At 34.5% G+C, this 20,579-nt stretch overlaps 1 protein-coding gene across 4 annotated transcripts in view; it reads right to left on the bottom strand.

Moving 5' to 3' along the window:
* The window catches only part of RNF13 (ring finger protein 13), a 123,213-nt gene that overhangs the window by 57,249 nt on the left and 45,385 nt on the right, over positions 1 to 20,579 (bottom strand). For all 4 annotated transcript variants that reach the window (XM_045192033.3, XM_024556299.4, XM_024556300.4 and 1 more), the window contains one exon: positions 15,396 to 15,521. In XM_045192033.3, coding sequence (XP_045047968.1) covers positions 15,396 to 15,521 — 126 coding nt within the window. The remainder of the gene's footprint in view (positions 1 to 15,395; positions 15,522 to 20,579) is intronic.

Raw genomic sequence — 20,579 nt, 5'->3', positions numbered from 1 at the left:
CCACAGTGGATGCACCAGGCTGCATTCCCACCAACAGTACTAGGGTTCCCTTTTCTCTACAACTTCACCAGAACTTGTTGTTTGTTGATTTGTTTGTGATGACCAAGTGGTGTGAAGTGGTACCTCATTGTGCCTTTAGTTTGCATCTTCTGATGACTAGTGATATTGAGAGTCCTTTCACATGTCTATGGGCCTTCTGTACATCCCCCTTGGAGAAGAATCTGTTCAGGTCCTTTGCCCATTTTTTAACTGGGTTGTTTGTCTTCCTGGAGTGGAGTCATGTAAGTTCTTTGTTTTGCAGATCATACCCTCTCCAAGGCATCACTGGCAAATGTATTTTCCCATACGGTTGGTTCCCTTTTCATTTTTCTGCTGTTTTCTTTAGCTGTGCAGAATCCTTTAAATTTGATGTAATCCCATTTGTTTATTCTTTCCTTTACATCCCTTGCTCTGGGGACATACAGGTGAAAATACTGCTGTATGGAGTATCTGAAATTTTCCTGCCTATGTTCTCCTCTAGGACTTTTATGGTATCACAACTTATATAAGTCTTTTATCCAACTTGAGTATATTTTTGTGTATGGTGTAAGTTTGTGGTAGAGTTTCATTTTTTTGCATGTAGCACCTACCTACACCACTGTTGAAGAGGCTATTTTTTACTCCATTTTATGCTTCTGCCCCCTTTGTCAAATATTAATTGACCATAGAGACTTGGGTTTATTTCTGGGCTCTCTATTCTGTTCCTTTGGTCCATGTGTCTGTTCTTATGTCAATACCAGACTGTTTCGACTACAGTGGCCTTGGAATACAGTTTGATATCAGGTATTGTGATCCCTCCTACTTTGTTCTTCTTTCTCAAATTGCTGAGGCTATTTGGGGTCATTTGTGGTTCCATATAAATTTTTGAAATGTTTGTTCTATGTCTTTGAAACATGCCATTGGTATTTTAATAGGGATTGCAGTGAGTCTTTAAATTGCTTTGGGCAGTATGGACATTCTGATGATGTTAATTCTTCCAATCCATGAACACAGTACATGGTTCCATTTATTTGTGTCTTCCTTAATTTCTTTCTTCACTGTTCTGTAGTTTTCTGAGTACAGGTCTTTTACCTCCTTGGTTAGGTTTATTCCTAGGTACTTTATTTTTCTTGTTGCTGTAGTAAATGGGATTTTTTTCCTAATTTCTGTTTCTGATATTCCGTTGTTGGTGTACAAAAGTACCTTTGATTTCTGAATGTTGACTTTGTATCCCACTGGTTTGCCAAATTCACTTGTTACATCGAGTGGTTTTTGGTGGAACCTAGAGGGTTTTCTACGTAAAATATCATGTCATCTGCAAACAATGACAGTTTTACTTCCTGCTTTCCAATATGGATGCCTTTTTTCTTTTTCTTGTCTGATGACTGTGCCTAGAACTTCCAAAACTATGTTTAATAGAAGTAGTGAAAGCAGACACCCTTGTCTTGTGGAACAAGAACATTTTTTATTTGAAATGCATTTTGAGTTCTAAAGCCTTTAATTGAATGATAGTGTTGTTTTTCCCTTACATAAAGAACAATTTGTGATGTTTGAACAACTGAAAAGGTAAGCTCAGAATCAGGATTACTTCGGACAGACAGGTGATACTTTATGAACGGCACATATGGATCTCCAGGATGCTCACTGTTTCCATCTTCAGGTGATAGGCAAAAGACGTTTCCTTCAGAATAGAATCCATTTTAAATATATTCTCTTCTAACATTGATTGTAATACACTCTTTAGCATAGTTCATTATCTCAATAGTTTTATTAGAAGTGTGAAAAGGTAATTCATTATAATTAGGAAGCTAAAAGAATATACTGAAATATATCAGATTGTAAGTATTCATGCAGAATAGAAATATAAGTGATATAGAGAAAAATATCAGTGACAAGTTATAATTTTATTTACTAAAACAATAAAGTAATAAGAATAGAAATAGAGAAAGACATAATAAATATTAAGAAAATTCAACTATCCTAGCTTAGGAATAAGTATTTTAAAAATACACTTATTGTGAGATGTATCTTGAGTGCTTAACTACTAGGAAGAGAATGACTACATTTTCCTGAACTCCCATTTAATCACATAATACCTTCAGTGACTTTAAGCATCTTTATTTTCTTTTGCTCTCAATCTGCTTTCCAGCCCAAGAATGAAATTTGGGTTCACATTTTAAATTAATATTTAAAAATATTTCCTGTTAATAGTGTTATCTATAAAAACCCAACAATTAACAACATATTTCCTGATAAAACACTGGGAACTTTCTCTTGAATAATATGGTGGGAGAGTAGAAGGGAAGAAAAATAGAGGAAAGAGAGAAAAGGAGAAAAAGGGAAAGAGAGAAAGAGGGAACATAGATTACAAAAAAAAGAAAGACACCCTTTATTTGCAAGTTTACATAATTATCTACTTAGATAAACCTATAAAAAGGCTACAAGAAGAAACACTTGAGTTTAGGATTCCATATCCAGCAAAACTATCCTTCATAGATGAAGGTGAATAAAATAAAAATGGATAAAGGACTTAAAAATAAGTCCTGATACCATAAAAGTCCTAGTGGAAAACAGGCAGTAAAATTTCAGACATCCCACGTAGCAGTATTTTTGCTGATATTATCTCCTATGGCAAGGGAAATAAAGGAAAAAATAAACACATGGAACCATGTCAAATTAAAAGGTTTCTGCACGGCTAAAGAAACCATCATCAAAATGAAAAAAGAACCAACTACATGGGAGAACATATTTGCCAATGATACATCGGACAAGGGTTTAATCTCCAAAATATATAAAGAACTTACATGACTCAACACCAGGAAATCAAACTACCCAAATAAAAATGGGCAAAGCACTCTGGCTGGTGTGGCTCAGTGGACTGAACACCAGCCTACAAACCAAAAGGTCATCCGTTCGATTCCCAATCAGGGCACATGCTTGGGTTGTGGGCCATATGCTCAGTAGGGGACATATAAGAGGCAACCACACATTAATGTTTTTCTCCCCCTCTCTCTCCCTTCCCTTCTGTCTAAAATAAAGAATAAAATCTTTTTTAAAAAAAAAAAGAGGCAAAGGACCTGAATAGACACTTCTCCAAGGAGGACATACAGATGGCCCATAGACATAAGAAAAAATGCTCAACATCACTAGCCATCAGAGAGATGCAAATTAAAACCACAATGAGATACCACCTCACACTGTCAGAATGGCCATCATTAATAAATCAATAAACAACAAGTGCTGGGAGGATGTGGAGAAAAGGGAACCCCAGTGCATTTTTGGTGGGAATGCAGACTGGTGCAGCCACTGTGGAAAACAGTATGGAATTTCCTCAAAAAATTAAAAATGGAACTGCCATATGACACAGCAATTCCACTGATGGAAATATACCCTCAGAATCCTGAAACACTAGTTCAAAACAACTTATGCACCCCAATGTTCATAGCAGCACAATTTACAATAGCCAAGTGCTGGAGTTTGGCTAAGTGCCCATCAGTAGATGAGTGGATAAAAAAACTATGGTACATTTACACAATGGAATACTACACAGTAGAAAGAAAGAAGGAATTCCTACCTTTTGCAACAGTATGGTTGGAACTGAAGAGTATTATGCTAAGTGAAATAAGCCAATCAGTGAAAGACAAAAATACCATATGACCCCACTTATAATTGCAATGTAATGAACAAAATAAACTAACAAGAAAACCAGACCAGAGACATGGAACCATGGAACAGACTGATAACTGTAGGAGGGGAGGAAGGAGGGGGAAATGGTAGAAGGGAAGGGAAGGGATTAGTCAAAGAACATGTATGAATGACCCATGAACAAAGACAACAAAGAGGGGATTCACTGTGGGAGAGACGGGTGGGCTAGGTGGAGGGGGGCAAAAGGGAAAAAAATTGGGACAACTGTAATAGAAAACACAATGAAAAAATCATTTAAAAAAAGACAGAACAATCTAAAAAAAGGTGAAAGTGAAATTAAGAGATTTTCAGATAAACAAAAACTGAAAGATTCTGTCAGTAGCCCTGTAAAAAATAACTGAATCTACACAAAATAAAAAGTATCAGTAAATATAACTATATAAGTATTATGGAAACATTATAATGATTTTTTGTTACTATTTTTTGTTTTAAAAGAAAGCTACATAGCCCTGGCCAGGTGGCTCAGTTGGTTGGAGCATTGTCCAATACACCAAAAGGCTGCAGGCTTGATTCCCAGTCAGGGCACATGCCTGGGCTGCAGGCCAGGTCTGTAGTAGTGGATGAGCAAGAGGCAACTACACACTGATGTTTCTCTCCGTCTCTTTCTCCCCCCTTCCCCTCTGTCTAAAAATAAATAAATATTTTTTTAAAAAACATGATTAATCTATGTGTTGTCTATGAGACTCACTTTCACATTTCAAAGACATAAATAGCTTGAAAATAAAAGGAAAAAGCATATACCATGCAAATAGTACAAAACTAGACTTCAAGATAAAAATTGTTACTGAGACCAAAAAAACCAGTTTACAATGTTTTCCATCAAGAAGCATTTATATACTTAATTTAAAGCATTTATACACTTAATTGCAGAGTTCAAAAATACATGAAGCAAGAACTGAGACCTGATGGAAAAAATTCCATCAATAGTAGCAGGAGACTTCAATAATGGAGAATGTCTATAGTAATTAGAACTAGTCACAAGATCAACAAGGAACAGAAGAAGACTTAAACCAGCAGTCCCCAACCTTCTGGCACCAGGGACTGGTTTTTCCACAGACAGGGGTGGGGCAGAGCTCAGGAGGGGAGATCAGGAGGAGGAGCTCAGGCAAGCTCCCTTTGCAGACAGGTTGGGGTTGGGGATCTCTGACTTAACATCACTATAATTGACTAGACCTAACAAACATCTATTCAACATTGCACTCAACAATAAATATTCTTTACAAGTGCACATTCTTCTGGATAGACTATGTGTTAGGCCTTAATACAATGCTTGATAACTTTAAAAGTACTGAAATCATACAAAGTACCACAGAGGGGGGGAAGTACCTCAGAAATCGACATTTGGGCTCCTTGAGTCTGTGTTTGAATATAAAGATGTATATTTGTATAGTGAGTCTCTATGAGGCTGGAAAAACAATCTCAATGTGGAAAGAACAACTATTGGGAAGCTTAAGATGAACAATTCTGAGTTCAAACAGGGTCAGGAGAATTTCAAGTTCTGACCTCTTTGTTAGACTGAGGAAACTACCTTGAACACCCAGGGCATTCAGAGGAAACCCTAGAAGAAATAAGTTAGTAGCAGAACTAAAATAGTAGTCCTAGAGTAAAGGCTACTCTTGAACAACTTAAACTTTAAAAACAAGCCTCAAAGGAACAAAGCTCATCAGTAACTTAACTGCCAGCAAACCAAAATTAATTGGTCTTTTTAAAAAATTTAATCTTTATGGTATTTTTTCCATTACCATTTAGTCCCTTTATACTACCCTCTGCCCAGCAATCACCACACTGTTGTCCATGAGTCCTTTTTCCTTTTTGCTTAATCCCTCCACCCCCTCACCTCCCTACCACGAGCTGTCATCCTGCTCTACATCTATGAGTCTGTCCCCATTTGCCTTGTTAGTTCAGTTTGTTCATTAGATTCCACATATGAATGAAATCATATGTTATTTGTCTTTGTCTTAGTCTTTATTTGGCTTACTTCATTTAGGTTCATCTATACTGTTGCAAAAGGTAACATTTTCTTCTTTTTTATGGCCAAGTAGTATTCCATGGTGTAAATGTCCCATAGTTGTTTTTAAAGAAAGAACACAAAACCCAGACACTCAACAATATAGCACAATGGCCAATATCCAATCAAAAATTACAAGACATGCAAAGAAACAGGAAAATGTGGCACATAACCAGGAAAAAAATCAGTCAAAAGAAACAGACCCAGAAATGACACAGACATGGAATTAGTAGACAACTTTAGAACAGCTATTACAGACAATAATTTATTATAATTATATTGATTTACAGAAACAATATAAATTATATAAAATTATAAATTATGGCCCTGGCCTGTGTGGTTCAGTTGGTTGGAGAATCTTCCTATAATTGAACAGATGTGGGTTTGATCCTCAATCTGGGTGTTATGATCCCCGGTCTGGGTACTTACTGGAGGCAACCAATTGATGCTTCTCTCTCACATCAGTGTTTTTCTCACTCCCTTGCTCTCTCTCTAAAAGCAATGAAAAAATGTCCTTGGGTGAAGATAAAATAATAAAATTATAAATTATATTCCAGGATTTGAAAGAAGTGCCCTGGCTGGTGTGGCTCAGTGGACTGAGCACCAGTCTGTGAACCAAAAAGTCACTGGTTTGATTCCTAGTCACAGCACATGCCTGGGTTGTGGGTCAAGTCCGCAGTTGGGGGCGTGTAAAGGGAACCAATTGATGTTCTCTTAACATTGATGTTTCTCGCCCTCTCTCTCCCCTCCCTTTTCTCTAAAAATAAGTAAGTAAAATCTTTTAAAAAATATATGAATATAACATTGAGAAAAATGGAAGATACACATATATACACACTAGCACATATTTTTTAAAAGTGCAAATAAAACTTCTAGAAATGAAAAGTTCACTAGATGCACTGAATGAAAGATTAGACGATGGAGAAGAAAAGATCAGCGAATCTGAAGGCACAGCAATAAAAGTTATCTAAACTGAAACACAATTGTGGAAAAGTGAGAGGAAAAGGATAAAAAACTACTGCAAGATTAAAGGAGACGTGATAACTAGTTTAATGTGTGACCCATGACTGGATTCTGAAATGGTTGAAAACAAAACCCCTACACCAGGCAGTCTGAGGACAATTAGGATATGTAAACGTGTACTCTATATTAGTAGATAGAATATACTATCTAAAAACATATTATGTATATACATATATTTATTGAGAGAAATACTCTATTATTTATATACAGTATTTATTGATATTAAATTTCATAAGTATGGTAACTGTATTTTATGGACATGTTAGAAATGCTGTTGTGGGAAAGGGAAAATCATAAGACATAAAAGATGCAGCTATTTTAAAATAGTCTGAGACAAAACACTTGAGAATAACTAAATGATAACTTCAACAAGATAACACCTTGGGGGCATTATTATTTTAATATCCATCTGGGTACTCTAAAACCCTGATACATTTTAGTCAGGCCAGGGTAAAATAACTAACTTGAAATACAGGGTCCAGCAGAAGTAATGCCTGGGTGAGTGTGGTTGGCAGGGTAATAATGTGGTGGGTGTTACCCACCTGGGCTTGATGGTTGTAATAATTTATAGTTTTAATTTGAACATTTCACCTAAAATGTCATATGGTATGCTTGAGTGTGATATTGTTAGGTTACAGAATTACATGCTTATGATTTTGTAATAAAAGATTTTATAATAAAAAGGGGGCATTATTTGTGCTGGACCCCTGTAGAATAAATTTCAATCACCATGGTTCATTAATAAAATAATATAAATGTAAACTAATTTCACCATTTTTCAAAAAGATAAAAGTAAAATCCTGCTACACTTGAAGATAAGTGAAAATCACAATAGTAGAAAACTTATTTTGAAATAATTCATAAAGTATTACCTTAAAATTACAAAGGTCATTTTCTTAAGATTTTTGTTAAAACACATTATCAGAACACTGAACTTATTATCACCTTGAAAAACAGAGATCTGATCACAGAGCATTCTGAATGCCAGACTTTATGTTCCTTAAGAACTACCTTATTTATTTGTATATATCTCAAGCCCAGGCGAACCTCGCTCACATAAATACCTGTTTAGCTAAACTAAACCACGACGAAGGTAACTGTCTATCCACCCTACCCAACAAGACATATGCCACAAAAATAAAATTTCCTTATATCTGTTGGTTAGTTCCCCTTAAAAGGATGCCAGAAATTTTACTTCACTCATTGTGGATAAAAATTTTACTGTAATATTTTGCATTTTCCCAGCTTTCTCAAGTAAATGGCACCAAGTGTAATTTGACCTTTTTCACTGACTTGTAATCATGAACAGCTTCACCAGACCTTAGCTGGTTTTTCTCCTTAATGTTAAGTCAAATATCACTTCCTTTCTGTGTGTTTACTACTAGGAGACTACTGATAGTCACTCCAGCTGCATTCCACCCTTGGTAAAAGAAACAGGGAAGTAAACCTAAGAACTCTAAACTTAAAAAAAAAATTAAGTACATAATAGTTGAGAAAAACTCTTAGGAAAAGTACATGATTTTAATGCTGAAGCTTTGTGACATTTATTACAGTATCTGATATTTTAGGTGATGTTCTGAGATGTGCCTTTTAATGGCACTTCACAACTGTATATATCTAGGCTTAGAGAAAAGCTGAATTTATTTGTTTCATTAGAAAAAATTTTGGTAAGGCCAGGAAAATCTGTATCTATATGCATAGTGATTTGTTTCAAGTAAGGCAGATAACAAAAGCCAGAATCCTGGGAACTTTAAAAATCAGTTAAAGACTTTGTTATGCTTCAGTGGTAGCATTTTAAAGTCAATCTTTGGTACATGGGAAAGTAATTTTTAAATATTGAAATTTTTAAATAATGAAAATTGTGGACAATAAAATAACTTAGTGGATCTTGGTGAACTTTTAGGTAAAAAGAAAATTCATATACCAGAGTATCATAAGTAGTACAGGAAAGTACTGTTTCATAAAACTTTATTATTGGCTGTGTGTTGTTACATATTGGGGCATGAGTAAAAATAAATGTCTCAGTGTGGGCTGCAGTCAAATGTTTGAAACCTACTCATACAGTGAGTTCTTAATGTTCTGTAGGTTGCCTGCAATCAGAAAGGAGATTTGTACTTTTCCACTCACTGCAACAATAATATTCTGCAACATACCATCACAAAATCAGTCATTTAAGTTTATAGGGCTTTTGAGCATGGCTGTTTCCAATGAACTTTTAATACTGTATCTGGCACATGATTAGGCCTAAAGGTTAAAACTAAAATAATCCTTTTTTTTCCTCAGTGACATTAAGAAAATCCAAATAAACCTTTATGTGTGACTATTTCTGATGCTTGTCATTAATTTGAAGTAAAGATGCTTTTTTTAAAAAAATTTCACTACAAATGAACTGTCCCACTTAAAATAAACTACATCAGTTAAAAGCTACCTAAATATTTAATTTTCAGAACTACAATTTAAGTTTAACAAGAGTATCCATATAATATTCTCTAGCTACCTGTGTATATTAAAGTACATATTAAAATGAAGAATCTAAGTTCACATTTTTTTTGGATACTGATAGGATTCATATCCAATCAAATCTTAATTATTTCTCATCCTAACACAGCAGAAGCTCCTTTTCAACCCACCTACCACTGTAAATAAAGCTTGATGGGAGAACTTCTTGTGCACCAAAAGAATAATAACTCTCTGAACTTACTACCAGCCTACTGGGAATTTCCAAGTATGCCAGGGACTCCTACTGCAGTTAAAAATAACTGATGGAGCAATTACAATGAGAATTGTGATGCTCAGCGCCACCCAGTGACAGATCTGTGATTATGCACCTCCCTTACTGCCTATTCATTTTGGTGTTCTGAGGCGCTGTAACAAAAGCTCTACTCTACAGCAGCTGAAGAAAAGATATACTATGAATTTTCTAGATTAGAATCAAGAGAGAGGGAAAGACAATAAATATGATGGAACAAAAGAAAAGAATCTACATAAAGAAACAAGAAATGCACCAAACTGCTGGGGTTTGCTCTGGCCTTAGCAAAAAATCTTTCTCATCACAAGCTTTTTCAAACACAAGACAGAATGAGCAGCTTTAATAAGCAATCACTTCATGGTACACTTAACATCACTTTATTAAAACATTTGAAATTGTTGTAAAAATATTACAAGTAGGAAACTCCTTCATAAAAATCAGATATTAATACTAGTTTAATATGATCTGTATATTAATAAAATCTAAAAGGTGAAGAATTTACCTAATAAAGTCTTTAATTTGGTCTGTGTGAAGCACTTAACAACTTTAATATTAGTAAGTAACAGGTCTCTCTTAAAAGCAGGGTAGTAAGTACTCATACTCATTTTACTATAATTTAAATTGTACATACATACATTATAAATACTTTTTCTGTGTATGCTATGTTTCAACACACCATAAGATTAAAAAACAAAAAACAAAAAAAACACAGATACTGGGTGGTTTCAGACCCTGGCCTCTTCTGACTGTCCTGGCTATATACACTGGGTTTGGGCAGTTCTACCACCCCAAGACAACTGCAAAGATTAAATCCCATTCCAACACCATTCTGTCCTCACATTATTTTAGTATAACTAGAGGTCACGTGGAGAACAGCTACTCTATAAAAGACAGTACTGGGCTATAATAACACTCCATTCTCATTAACAGAAGTTCATTGATATAAGCTATCTTTCCCTCTTCCTTTCGGCCCCATCTTTCCTTCTTAATTAGACATTCATCATTTACAGTGTATCTGAGTAATCTGAATATCTTGATTTTGAAGCAAAAGAACATGTGGGGAAGAGATATGTAAATAAAGTTACCAAAATAACACTGCTTCATTGCATTAGGGTAAAATACATGCAATTAACTAATTCTCCATTTTTTTCATTTAATATTAATTCCTGGTTTTAAAATATTTTTTGCTTTGTTTTAATATTGAATAAATTTGTGTCTAAAAAAACCTAATTATTAAAATGCAGTTTTGTTTATCAATTAAAGAGTGGGTAAAACAAATGAGTAAATTAACTAACTAGTAGCACAAAGTTATTTGAACCATAATATGGGTTGAAATGTTTCCATCCACCAAGTATCTTTGGACACATTCTTTTAGTAGAATCTTTTAAACATAATTTTCAAGTAGATTAATAACAACTGCTATACAATACTTTGTAGGGTTATGGAGAAGACTTAGAAAAATCAAGTGACAACATTAAATGACTTTCAGATAATTTGCAGAGGTTAATTTCTACTCTAGGTCATATCTACTTACTTAGTACTACTGAAATAAAAGTGCAATTCTGGAAATACCATGTAATGTGTTAGCCAGGAGGCCTGAAAGATGACAATGAAAGGAAATCCTAGAGAGGAAAACTGGAGGACTGTTTTGTAATATTATATCAAAATTTTACAAGAAATATTTTTATATTTATTATTATGACCTTACAGTGTAGATCCAAATAATCTTTAAAAAGTTTATTGTAATTTTTTTAAATTCTCATAAAATATGTAGACCTACCAAAAAATGTTTGTGGGACAAATACATACCTAGATTTAAAAATACCCAAGAGCATAATCAACAAAAGAAAAAAGCAAACAAAATATAACCAGAGACATTGAAGTTAAGAACAATCTAACAATAACCAGAGGGGAATGGGGAGGGGCTAGTGGGGAGACAGGTTTACAGGAGCTACTATAAAGGACACATGGACAAAACCAAGGGGGAGGGTGGAGGCGAGGGAAGGAGGTGGGGTTGGCTGGGGTGGGGTAGAGGGGTGGGGAGAAAATGCAGCCAACTGTAACTGAACAACAATAAAAATTTTAAAAAAATAAAAATTAAAAAAAATAATAAAAAATAAAAATAAATAAAAATACCCAAGAGCATTAAGTGAAGTGCACTTGAAGCCAATAGAAGGTTCCGATAATATTACTTATTCCCTAACCCAGTTAAATTTAATTGTAAGCCCTTAGGGTTTTCTAAATTAGTTCATTCAGCAAATATTTATTAATCTACCAACTACCACACAGTGTACGAGGCACCAGAACTACGGAATCTAAAACATTATCTTTTCCCTCAAAAAGACTGACGTAGGATTAAATAAGTACTATATAAAAGAAGTGATCTGTTCTTCCTTGGAGAAAAATCAGAAAAGGTTTCAGACAGGAGATGATACTTCATCTTACACCTAGAAGTCTAATTTCCCAGACAGACAAGCAGAGGGAAGATGTTACAGATGAAGAACATGGTCAAACCAAGAGATAGGGACAGAGTACTCAGCATGTATGGGGGCTTGAAAATTCTTTTTTTTTTTAATGTTGGATTTGAAAGATTTTATTTATTTATTTTTATTGAGATGGAAAGGGAGGAAGAAAGACAGTGAGAGAAACATCGATGTGTGCAAGATACATCATCAATTGGTTGCCTCTTGCATGCCCGCAACTGGGGACTTGGCCCACAACCCAGGCACGTCCCCTGACCTGGAATCGAACCAATTAACCTTTCCGTTTGCAGGCTAGCATTCAACCCACTGAGCCACACCAGCCAGGGCCTTGTAAATTTTTGAAGGTTAAGGTTAAGGCGACAGGCGAAGTACAAATGTGACTTGAGAAGAGTCAGAAGTCAGGTAAAATAGGGGTTTGTAGCACAATCAAGTTTTGTAAATGTCACATTCCAACTGAAAATGAGTATGAACATATTCCTTATCATCTACAATCCAAATGCAAGTCCATCCATGCAAAAAAAAAAAAAAAGTCAAGAAAATAATCTATCCTTTCAGCCTCTTGATGATGGCCTATATGGTTTTGCAAACCATATAATTTTTCAAAAATAATTATTAGAGCATAGATGATAATAAAATTCAGCAGAAGTATGTGCACCACACTAACTCTGTTTACCAAGCTTCCTTAGAGTTCAGTTAAAAATAAATTGACTATTGGAAGAAATAATTGACTTTGCATTAAAATCATATGAGTAAAATAATCTGGACTATAATGACAATGGACAGATTTCTGATAATTCATTTTATTTGCTTATAGACACAGAAATTTGTAGTTTTGAAAAGTTCTATTTTATGTGATTATTTTAATGTCCTTGAAATAACCAGAGTATTTTATTAAAATTTTTTAAATGGTATATTTTCCATGGAAATGCTAATAGGAGTCCTTGGAGAACTCTCTGTCTCAGAGTGCTAAAAAGTTGTTTTTCTAATTAAAATATTTAATATAGCCTTAATTTATTTGCTAAAAAGCCAGCAAAGTTTCTTTAACTTCAAATACTCACCCCAAACTAACATTTCCAAATAATCTTGTCACAGTGAAGAACAGCATTTTACAAAGATAAACAAAATAACATTGTTCTGCTTTTCCTCTAAAGAGCTTTATTTTTCAGAGGATATGGTTTTTCTCAGTGTAAGTAAAAGTGATTGTTTTCAGAATAACAGCTGGCATGTCATCAATGCTCTTACTGGCCTTCTGGACATTCCACATATCCAAATACTGTTTCTAAATACACATTTTGCTGTGTCTCTTCAGGGCAAGATAAATTAAAAAGCTCAGATGCACTTCTCCCAACAGAAGACAAAACAAATTTTTTTTAAGTGCTCTATTTTAGAATGTTACCAACAATGCAATTTCCTACCCTCCAAAAATTGTTTGTCTTCCTATTTGCCTATCTCTGTTATCTCTAAATCACAAAACACTGATAAATTTTTAATCTGCCATTTCCTTTATTTTAGCAGATAAAGGGCAGATAAAGAGCTTCACAGACAAGAAAAAACTAAAGGAGTTCATCATCACCAAGCATTATTATATGAAATGTTAAAGGGATTTATTTAAGAAAAAGAAGATCAAAACTAGGAACAATAAAATGTCAACAAACACATACCTATCAACAACTGAATCTAAAAAACAAACTAAGCAAACAAGAACAGAGACAGAATCATGGATACAGAGAGTGTTTTGAGGCTTGCCAGATGGGAGGGAGTAGAGGACTGGGTGAAGAGGTGAGGGGATTAAGAGGTACAAATTGATAGTTATAGGAATAGCCATGGGGATGTATAGTACAGTAAAGAAAATGGAGTAGCCAAAGAACTTATACAAATGACCCATGGACATGAACAATGGTGTGGGGATTGCCTGAGGTAGTGGGGTGTGCTGAGTGGAGGGGGAGAAAAGGAGAAAATTGGGACAATTGTAACAGCATAATCAATAGAATATAATTAAAAATTAAATTGAAAAAAATAAATAAAATTTAAAAATAAAGTTATTCTGGTTTCTGGTTACCAAAAACTGAACTGAGGCAAAAATGACAAAGCATAGCCCTGGCTGGTGACTCGGTTGGAGCGTTGACCCGAAACCAAAAGGTTGCACATTCGATTCCCAGTCAGGGCATACACCTATGCTGCAGGTTCAATCCCTGGTCGGGGCATGTACAGGATGCAACCGATTGATGTTTTTCTCACGTTGATGTTTCTCTCTCTTTCTCCCCCTTCCTCTCTCTCTAGAATCAATTAACATATCCATGGGTAAGGATTTAAAAAATCACATAGTATAATAGTGTAATAAACCTTGGAAACAGCATTTAGTTTATTTTTAATATTTTAGGGGCAAGAAATTAATGAAGTATCAAATAACACTTCTTTTTTGTTAGAACAATCTATATTTATGAAAGTTTAGTTTTGGATCAAATCTTAAAATGGTTTAAATTCCAACTACTATGAATATAAGATTTCTGAAGAGCAGGAAATCTACTACATTTGACTCCAAGCTCTAATTTATTTCCTATTTAAAGGCAATTGAGAGTTTAGGTTTGTAACTAATATACAATAGTAATGATACATATTATTTACAAAGTGCTCTACATTTTCAAATCTCTCTACAGTTACTGTTATTCCTTTAATAAGTTTGTTTTGGAGGTGTTATTTCTCTCAGAAAAGGAAAGGAGCAGAGACAAAATTCAGGCTTAGTCCAAGAACAGATTTGTAAAAACAGTATTAAAAGTATCCAAAAACTAGCTAACACACCTTTATAGTAGGGCTGATGATAGTGAGGGAAGTCCTATGGCAAACTTTGTTTTACCATCTCAAACACCAGCTTAACCACACTAGGGAGACAAATTTTATACAGGTAACAGGATCAGCTTATTACAATAGAGAAACCCCAATGTCAACATAGATACAGATGCAGGTACAGTAGAAGGGTGAAGACATAAAACTAAAGGTTAGCATTTCCACTCCTACGTTAGATCAAACAAGATTCCACTATTCAACTACAGTTCAAAGATGCCCAACAACCACCTGGAAATTCTTAGAGCCAATAGTAATTATTTATATACTAGGCAATCTGTTGTTGTCAGTCATACTAAAACTGTGAATCATGAAACCAATGGGGTCTTCTTTCTCTTTGCACTGGCTGCTAAAGGCTTAGATAAAATTTTACAGCAAATGAATAAGACTAAGGTAAACCTGCTCCTATGCTTTTTGCCTTCACCATCTCATTTTCCTATGTCCTCACTCCTTTCATTTTTTAATCTGAATGAATTGTGTAAAGTTTTAAAATCCATTCTGAAACAAGAAAGTATTTAAGATACTAACTAAATAAACAGTAACAAAAAAGTTAAAAAGCAAACAATACCTTCACATCAAAATTACAATCAAGTCTTCTAATTAACACGATGAAAGTTCCAGATGAATTGTCTTTCAGTGGTGGAGGTACTATGGGTTCACAAGCATTCTCTGGTTTGGAGTTAATCAAAAAACCCTGAAAAAGAATTGGGAATAAGATTTTTCTGTTTCAAACTCCAAAAAATCCATTCAACTTGCTTCAATCAACAACTTTTGAATCTATTTTATGAATTTTGCATTATGTTAAGATGAGTTATCTGGCAACACCGCAGTTCTTACTCTCCAGCTGCTCACAATCCAGAACTTTTAAGTAGTACTTGGTTTCATGAGTATTTAGTTTTTTTAAGTAAGTTCTCTTTTTGGTACTAAAAGTTTTTTAAAAAATCACACATTAGCCTATTACCCCAGGACAACCACTATTATTAGCATGTTGGTATACTCCCTAACAATGACTGACATTTCTAAACCAAGTAGATACTTAGTTAAAATTGTTTTTGTAGTTGCATTTATTTATTATTTAAAATTAACTTTTACATTTCTTCTATATTATCAAACAATGAAAATACACAGAATTTCTAGAAATGTGTTCTACAGAAACACTACCCTCAGTTAATAAAGGTATATGTGGAAAGATGGTCCCTGCTACATTGTTTTAATACCAAAAACTTGAAACCATGCACATCAATAAGGCAGCCGTTAATATAATATATTCATACAAGAGAAAAATAATGAAGCCATTAAAAAAATAAGGTGAATCTATATACAGTAAATGGAAAAGATGGTCATAAGATAATTATTAATTTAAAAAGAAACTAGCAAATTGCTTCCCCAAAACTACATGATAGTTTGACATCAGAAAATGTATTAATATAAAATGTTATATTAACAAATGGCATTTGTTAACACAGAATGTGATATTAATAAATGTAGTTTATTAATATTAAATGTTATATTAATAGATTAAAACAGAAAAACCAAATGACTATCTCAAAGGATGTAAAACACTGAGTAAATGCATCAAGATGATCAAATTCATTAAATCCACTTATAAAAAGAAATGAGGTGATCAAAACCTATGACGCTGCAGTGCTTTCGCAACAGTCTGCGTGGTTTATCGGTCACATCAAGCATCTACTCCACAGGATTTGGCAATTTCTCCTGCCTGAAGTTTTATTGCTTAGCTTATGACAGCTTTTACACATGTTTCAGGAATAAAGTTTAAAATACCTTAATTTACTCACAGAATAGTTCCCCCTCTTGATTTCATAAAGCATTTGTTTTTACTAGGACTGTGGTTATCATTCCCACAATGAATATTTACTTCCCTCATGTTAAATGTATATACCCTGCTGCTTTTTCTGCACCTTCATGCACACACACACTTTTTGCCTTAATGCCAAATCACATAGTACAGTTCTTTTTGAGAGACTTATAACAGCAATTAAGCTGAACCTTGGAAGTACTGTTAAGGCATATAACTCAAGTGAAGACAGTAAGAGCAGCGAAGGCCAAATTTCCCATGTCTTGGATGACAGCACCATTGTGACTGCCACCTGGTGGACATCAATAGAAAAACGTATCCCAATTTCAGAGACGTTAAAACATGGGGTAATAAAATGTATCCTAGAATCAGTAAATTTATGTTATGTACAGACCATAAAGGTAGAACTTTTAAAGGTTTTTGCTTTTAATCACTTCTATATTGTTGAATGTGTTATGACAAGCATGTATTTTTTTTCCTTAAAATATATAAAAATACACATAGGCTAGAAGTACAAAAACACTATTAGCATTAATGAAAAACTGAATTTTTTAAAAAGGTCTTAAATTATTCAACATTATCTTTCTTATCGATTATGCCAAAAATGAATAACTTGCTAAAATGGCTTACTAATTCCTATTCTTCCATCAGGTGTGAGTCACTTAAAACTACAAGTAAATTTAACTTCTTTCATCTACAAAGTCTAAGAAGAGGAGCAACAGGCTTTGCAAATTAATTTAGCAGAAGTCCCTTAAGTAGGAGTGGCCAAGAAGGTGCTGCCTTAAGTGAGGTCCACAGGCCTAGTATCACCCTCTAGGTGCAGGGGTGTCAAACTCATTTTCACCGGGGGCCACATCAGCCTGGAGATTGGTTTCAAAGGGCCGAATGTAATTTTAGGACTGTGTAAATGTAACTACTCCTTACCTAGGGGCAAGGAGCTCGGTGCTGCCCTCGGGTACAAACAAGGTACCAGGCCGGATAAAACAAGGTGGAGGGCCGGATTCAGCCCACAGGCCTTGTGTTTGCCACCTGTGCTCTAGGGCCAAGCCCTTCTTATTAAAAGGATGCTTATTCCACGATCAAGATCTTATTATGACAGGAGAATTTAATGCCAATACTATGTAAGGAGCTCAGGAAAACTACCAATGCCTAGGGGGCTCAAACTGGATGACCACCTTTCTTCTCCTTGTTGTAACTCTCTGATGACTAAACAAGGTCCTGCACAAAAATAGTGACGTAAACTGATACCTCAATTATCATCAAATGCACATTGTGATAAGTTTACAATATTTAACATGTAGATTTTTTTAAAAAGCTTTAATGACTCCACATAAAAAGTAGAATTCTGCAGCTTGACAGGTTTTCACACACTGACTGACCCTGTATCAGGACATAGAACATTAACAGCGCTGCAGAGGTTCCCTTCGCCCTCCGGGCCATTCATTACTCCCCAGCCTAGTACCCAGCGTCACTGCGTGAACTTTCAAGAGCTTAGGTTACTGTTGGCCTACTGTGACACAGCATAAACAGAACCCTACAGTACAGTAAATGCTCTTTTCGTTTTTTTCTCTCAGTATTGTATTTGTGAGATTCAACGCTACTGTTAAGAAACCATACTGTTGAGATATACATAGATTTTTCATTTTCATTTCTATGTAGTATTACATTGTGTGACTTTGCCAAAATTTATTCTACAGTTTTTAAAATATATTTTATTGAATATGTTATTATAGTTGTGCCATTTTTTATTTATTATTATAATTTATTCTATAGCTGACGAGCATTTAGGTAATTTCTAGGTAGGGGCTATCACAAATAGTGCTGTTATAAACATTCTAGTACAAGTCTTTTCATGAACACATGTACACATCTGTGAAGTATGCACAGTGAAGCAGGATCATAGGGCATTAAGCTTTATTAAATACCATGAAGCAGTTTTCCAAAGTGGTTTGGGTTACCACTTTTTAACTGAAATAATCTAAACATAAAAATCATACAAATATAATTATGCTTTAGCACTTCAGAAAGTATTCAGAATTGCAACATTTCAGGGTAAACATTATGGAAAAATTACTTTTGTTGATAAATTACACTGGTTAATAAAGTCATAAAAAGCTAGATTATTCAATAAAGTGGTTTTGTTCGAAATATTGTTTCAGGCTGAAAAGAGCCTTCCCTTTCCTTCCCTTCAGATTTCACTGAATGTCAAACTCTAAAATGAGTAAAATTAAGAAGAGTACATGCAGCAAAAATTCAACCAAAGTGCTAAATACAAGGCAGCAGTGCGTCTTTGCCATCATTAAAGTATAAAAGGAAAAGCAGGAAGAAAAGAAGTGATAAGTTGTTTTCTCAGTGAATACCTTCAGTTATGAATTAGTAACTGCAGCAACATCAAGCAGTTAACATTTGTTGAGCCATCGTACTCAGTACAGCGTGTCAAGTACTATGCCCTTTACCTGTTCTAATTCAGTTCATCTTTGCAACCCTGTGAGGTAGCTACTATTGTCATCACTCTTTTAAAGATGAAGAATCTAAGTCTCAAAAAAAGTACCTTGCCCAAGGTTACACATAGCAGGCATGCAATTCCAGGAAGTATAACTCTAGATCCTATGCTTTCGACCATTATTGCCTCCACAAGACAGACAAGGCAAAAAACAAGAAACAAGAAACAAAAAAACCACCACTGGGTGAAGAACAAAATGAAAAAGAGGAGTGAACATTTATAAAAATGAATAAGCAAAAAGGACAGTCTAAAAGGCAATTAAGGCTGATTTCACAATTTGATACAAATATTTCAAATGATGAATATGTCAACCTTTCTTCCACAATTTTTACATTCAAACCTTGACCAAAAAGAGTTCTACTGATCAGATTTTATTAGCTAACATTTTCCTAATGTGAGACAGATGATTTTATTTATATCAATAACTTTCTATAATGTTAAAAATACCCACTGCCCTTTTCTCTAATTCTTTATTAAATCATTCTTCCAAAATCTATCAGTAACATTCACATAGAGGACATATTTAATTCCTTTTTCACAAATAGTTGGGGATTAGTTTCCTCTTAGGCAGCAAAACATCCTTCAACTGTAATTCATATCATGTAAGTTCCTTTAACACTATGCTCTGAATACACTGGTCACATTTCATGAGGGCTCTGGTTAAGTACTAGAATGGATTAGACTGAGTCTACCCAAGTAATACCGGAAAAGAACTAACAGATCCAGTAAGATAAGAGGAAACACAGTATAGGCAGCATGTAGCACAATTGCACAGAACAGAGCAGAGCATTCTAACTATGGGAAGCACTAACAGAAAAAGTGGTGCTTGTCTTGGTTCATAAACTTCACTATATTTCAGTTGGGTGTCAAAACCTGACCATACTACTACACATGATCTGACCAATATAACAACAAACAGGAATTATAGCTCTTTTTTTTTAAGTTGAAGATCTAATTTGGCTTTATTCTACAATTCATGAATCAGGCAGCATCTCATCTAGTAAATAGTGGGTTGGCCAAAAAGTTCATCTGTTTTTTTCCCCAAGATGGCTCTAGAAGCGCTTAGTTGTCTTTAATTCCATTCAAAACTATTTTGTTAGATTGTATTGTGACAGCTGTCACTACAGCATGCATTTAAAAAATAAGCTTATCAAAATTGGTGAATTTTTGTGTAGCCATTTTAATATTGAAGTTGGAAGAAAATACAAAACATTTTTGGCATATTATGCTTTATTACTTCAAGAAAGGTAACAATGCAACTGAAACTCAAAAAAAGACTTGTAAAGTGTATGGAGAAGGTGCTCTGACTGATTGAATGTGTCAAAAGTGGTTTGTAAAGTTTTGTGCTGGAGATTTCTTGCTGGATGATGCTCCATGGTCGGCTAGACCAGTAGAAGTTAATAGAAATCAAGTCGAGACACTGACTGAGA

The sequence above is a fragment of the Desmodus rotundus genome, chromosome 2, assembly GCF_022682495.2.
Source record: "Desmodus rotundus isolate HL8 chromosome 2, HLdesRot8A.1, whole genome shotgun sequence".
Taxonomy (NCBI): domain Eukaryota; kingdom Metazoa; phylum Chordata; class Mammalia; order Chiroptera; family Phyllostomidae; genus Desmodus; species Desmodus rotundus.
Note: the sequence above shows the minus strand (reverse complement) of the source record. Positions and strands in the feature narration are given on the sequence as shown.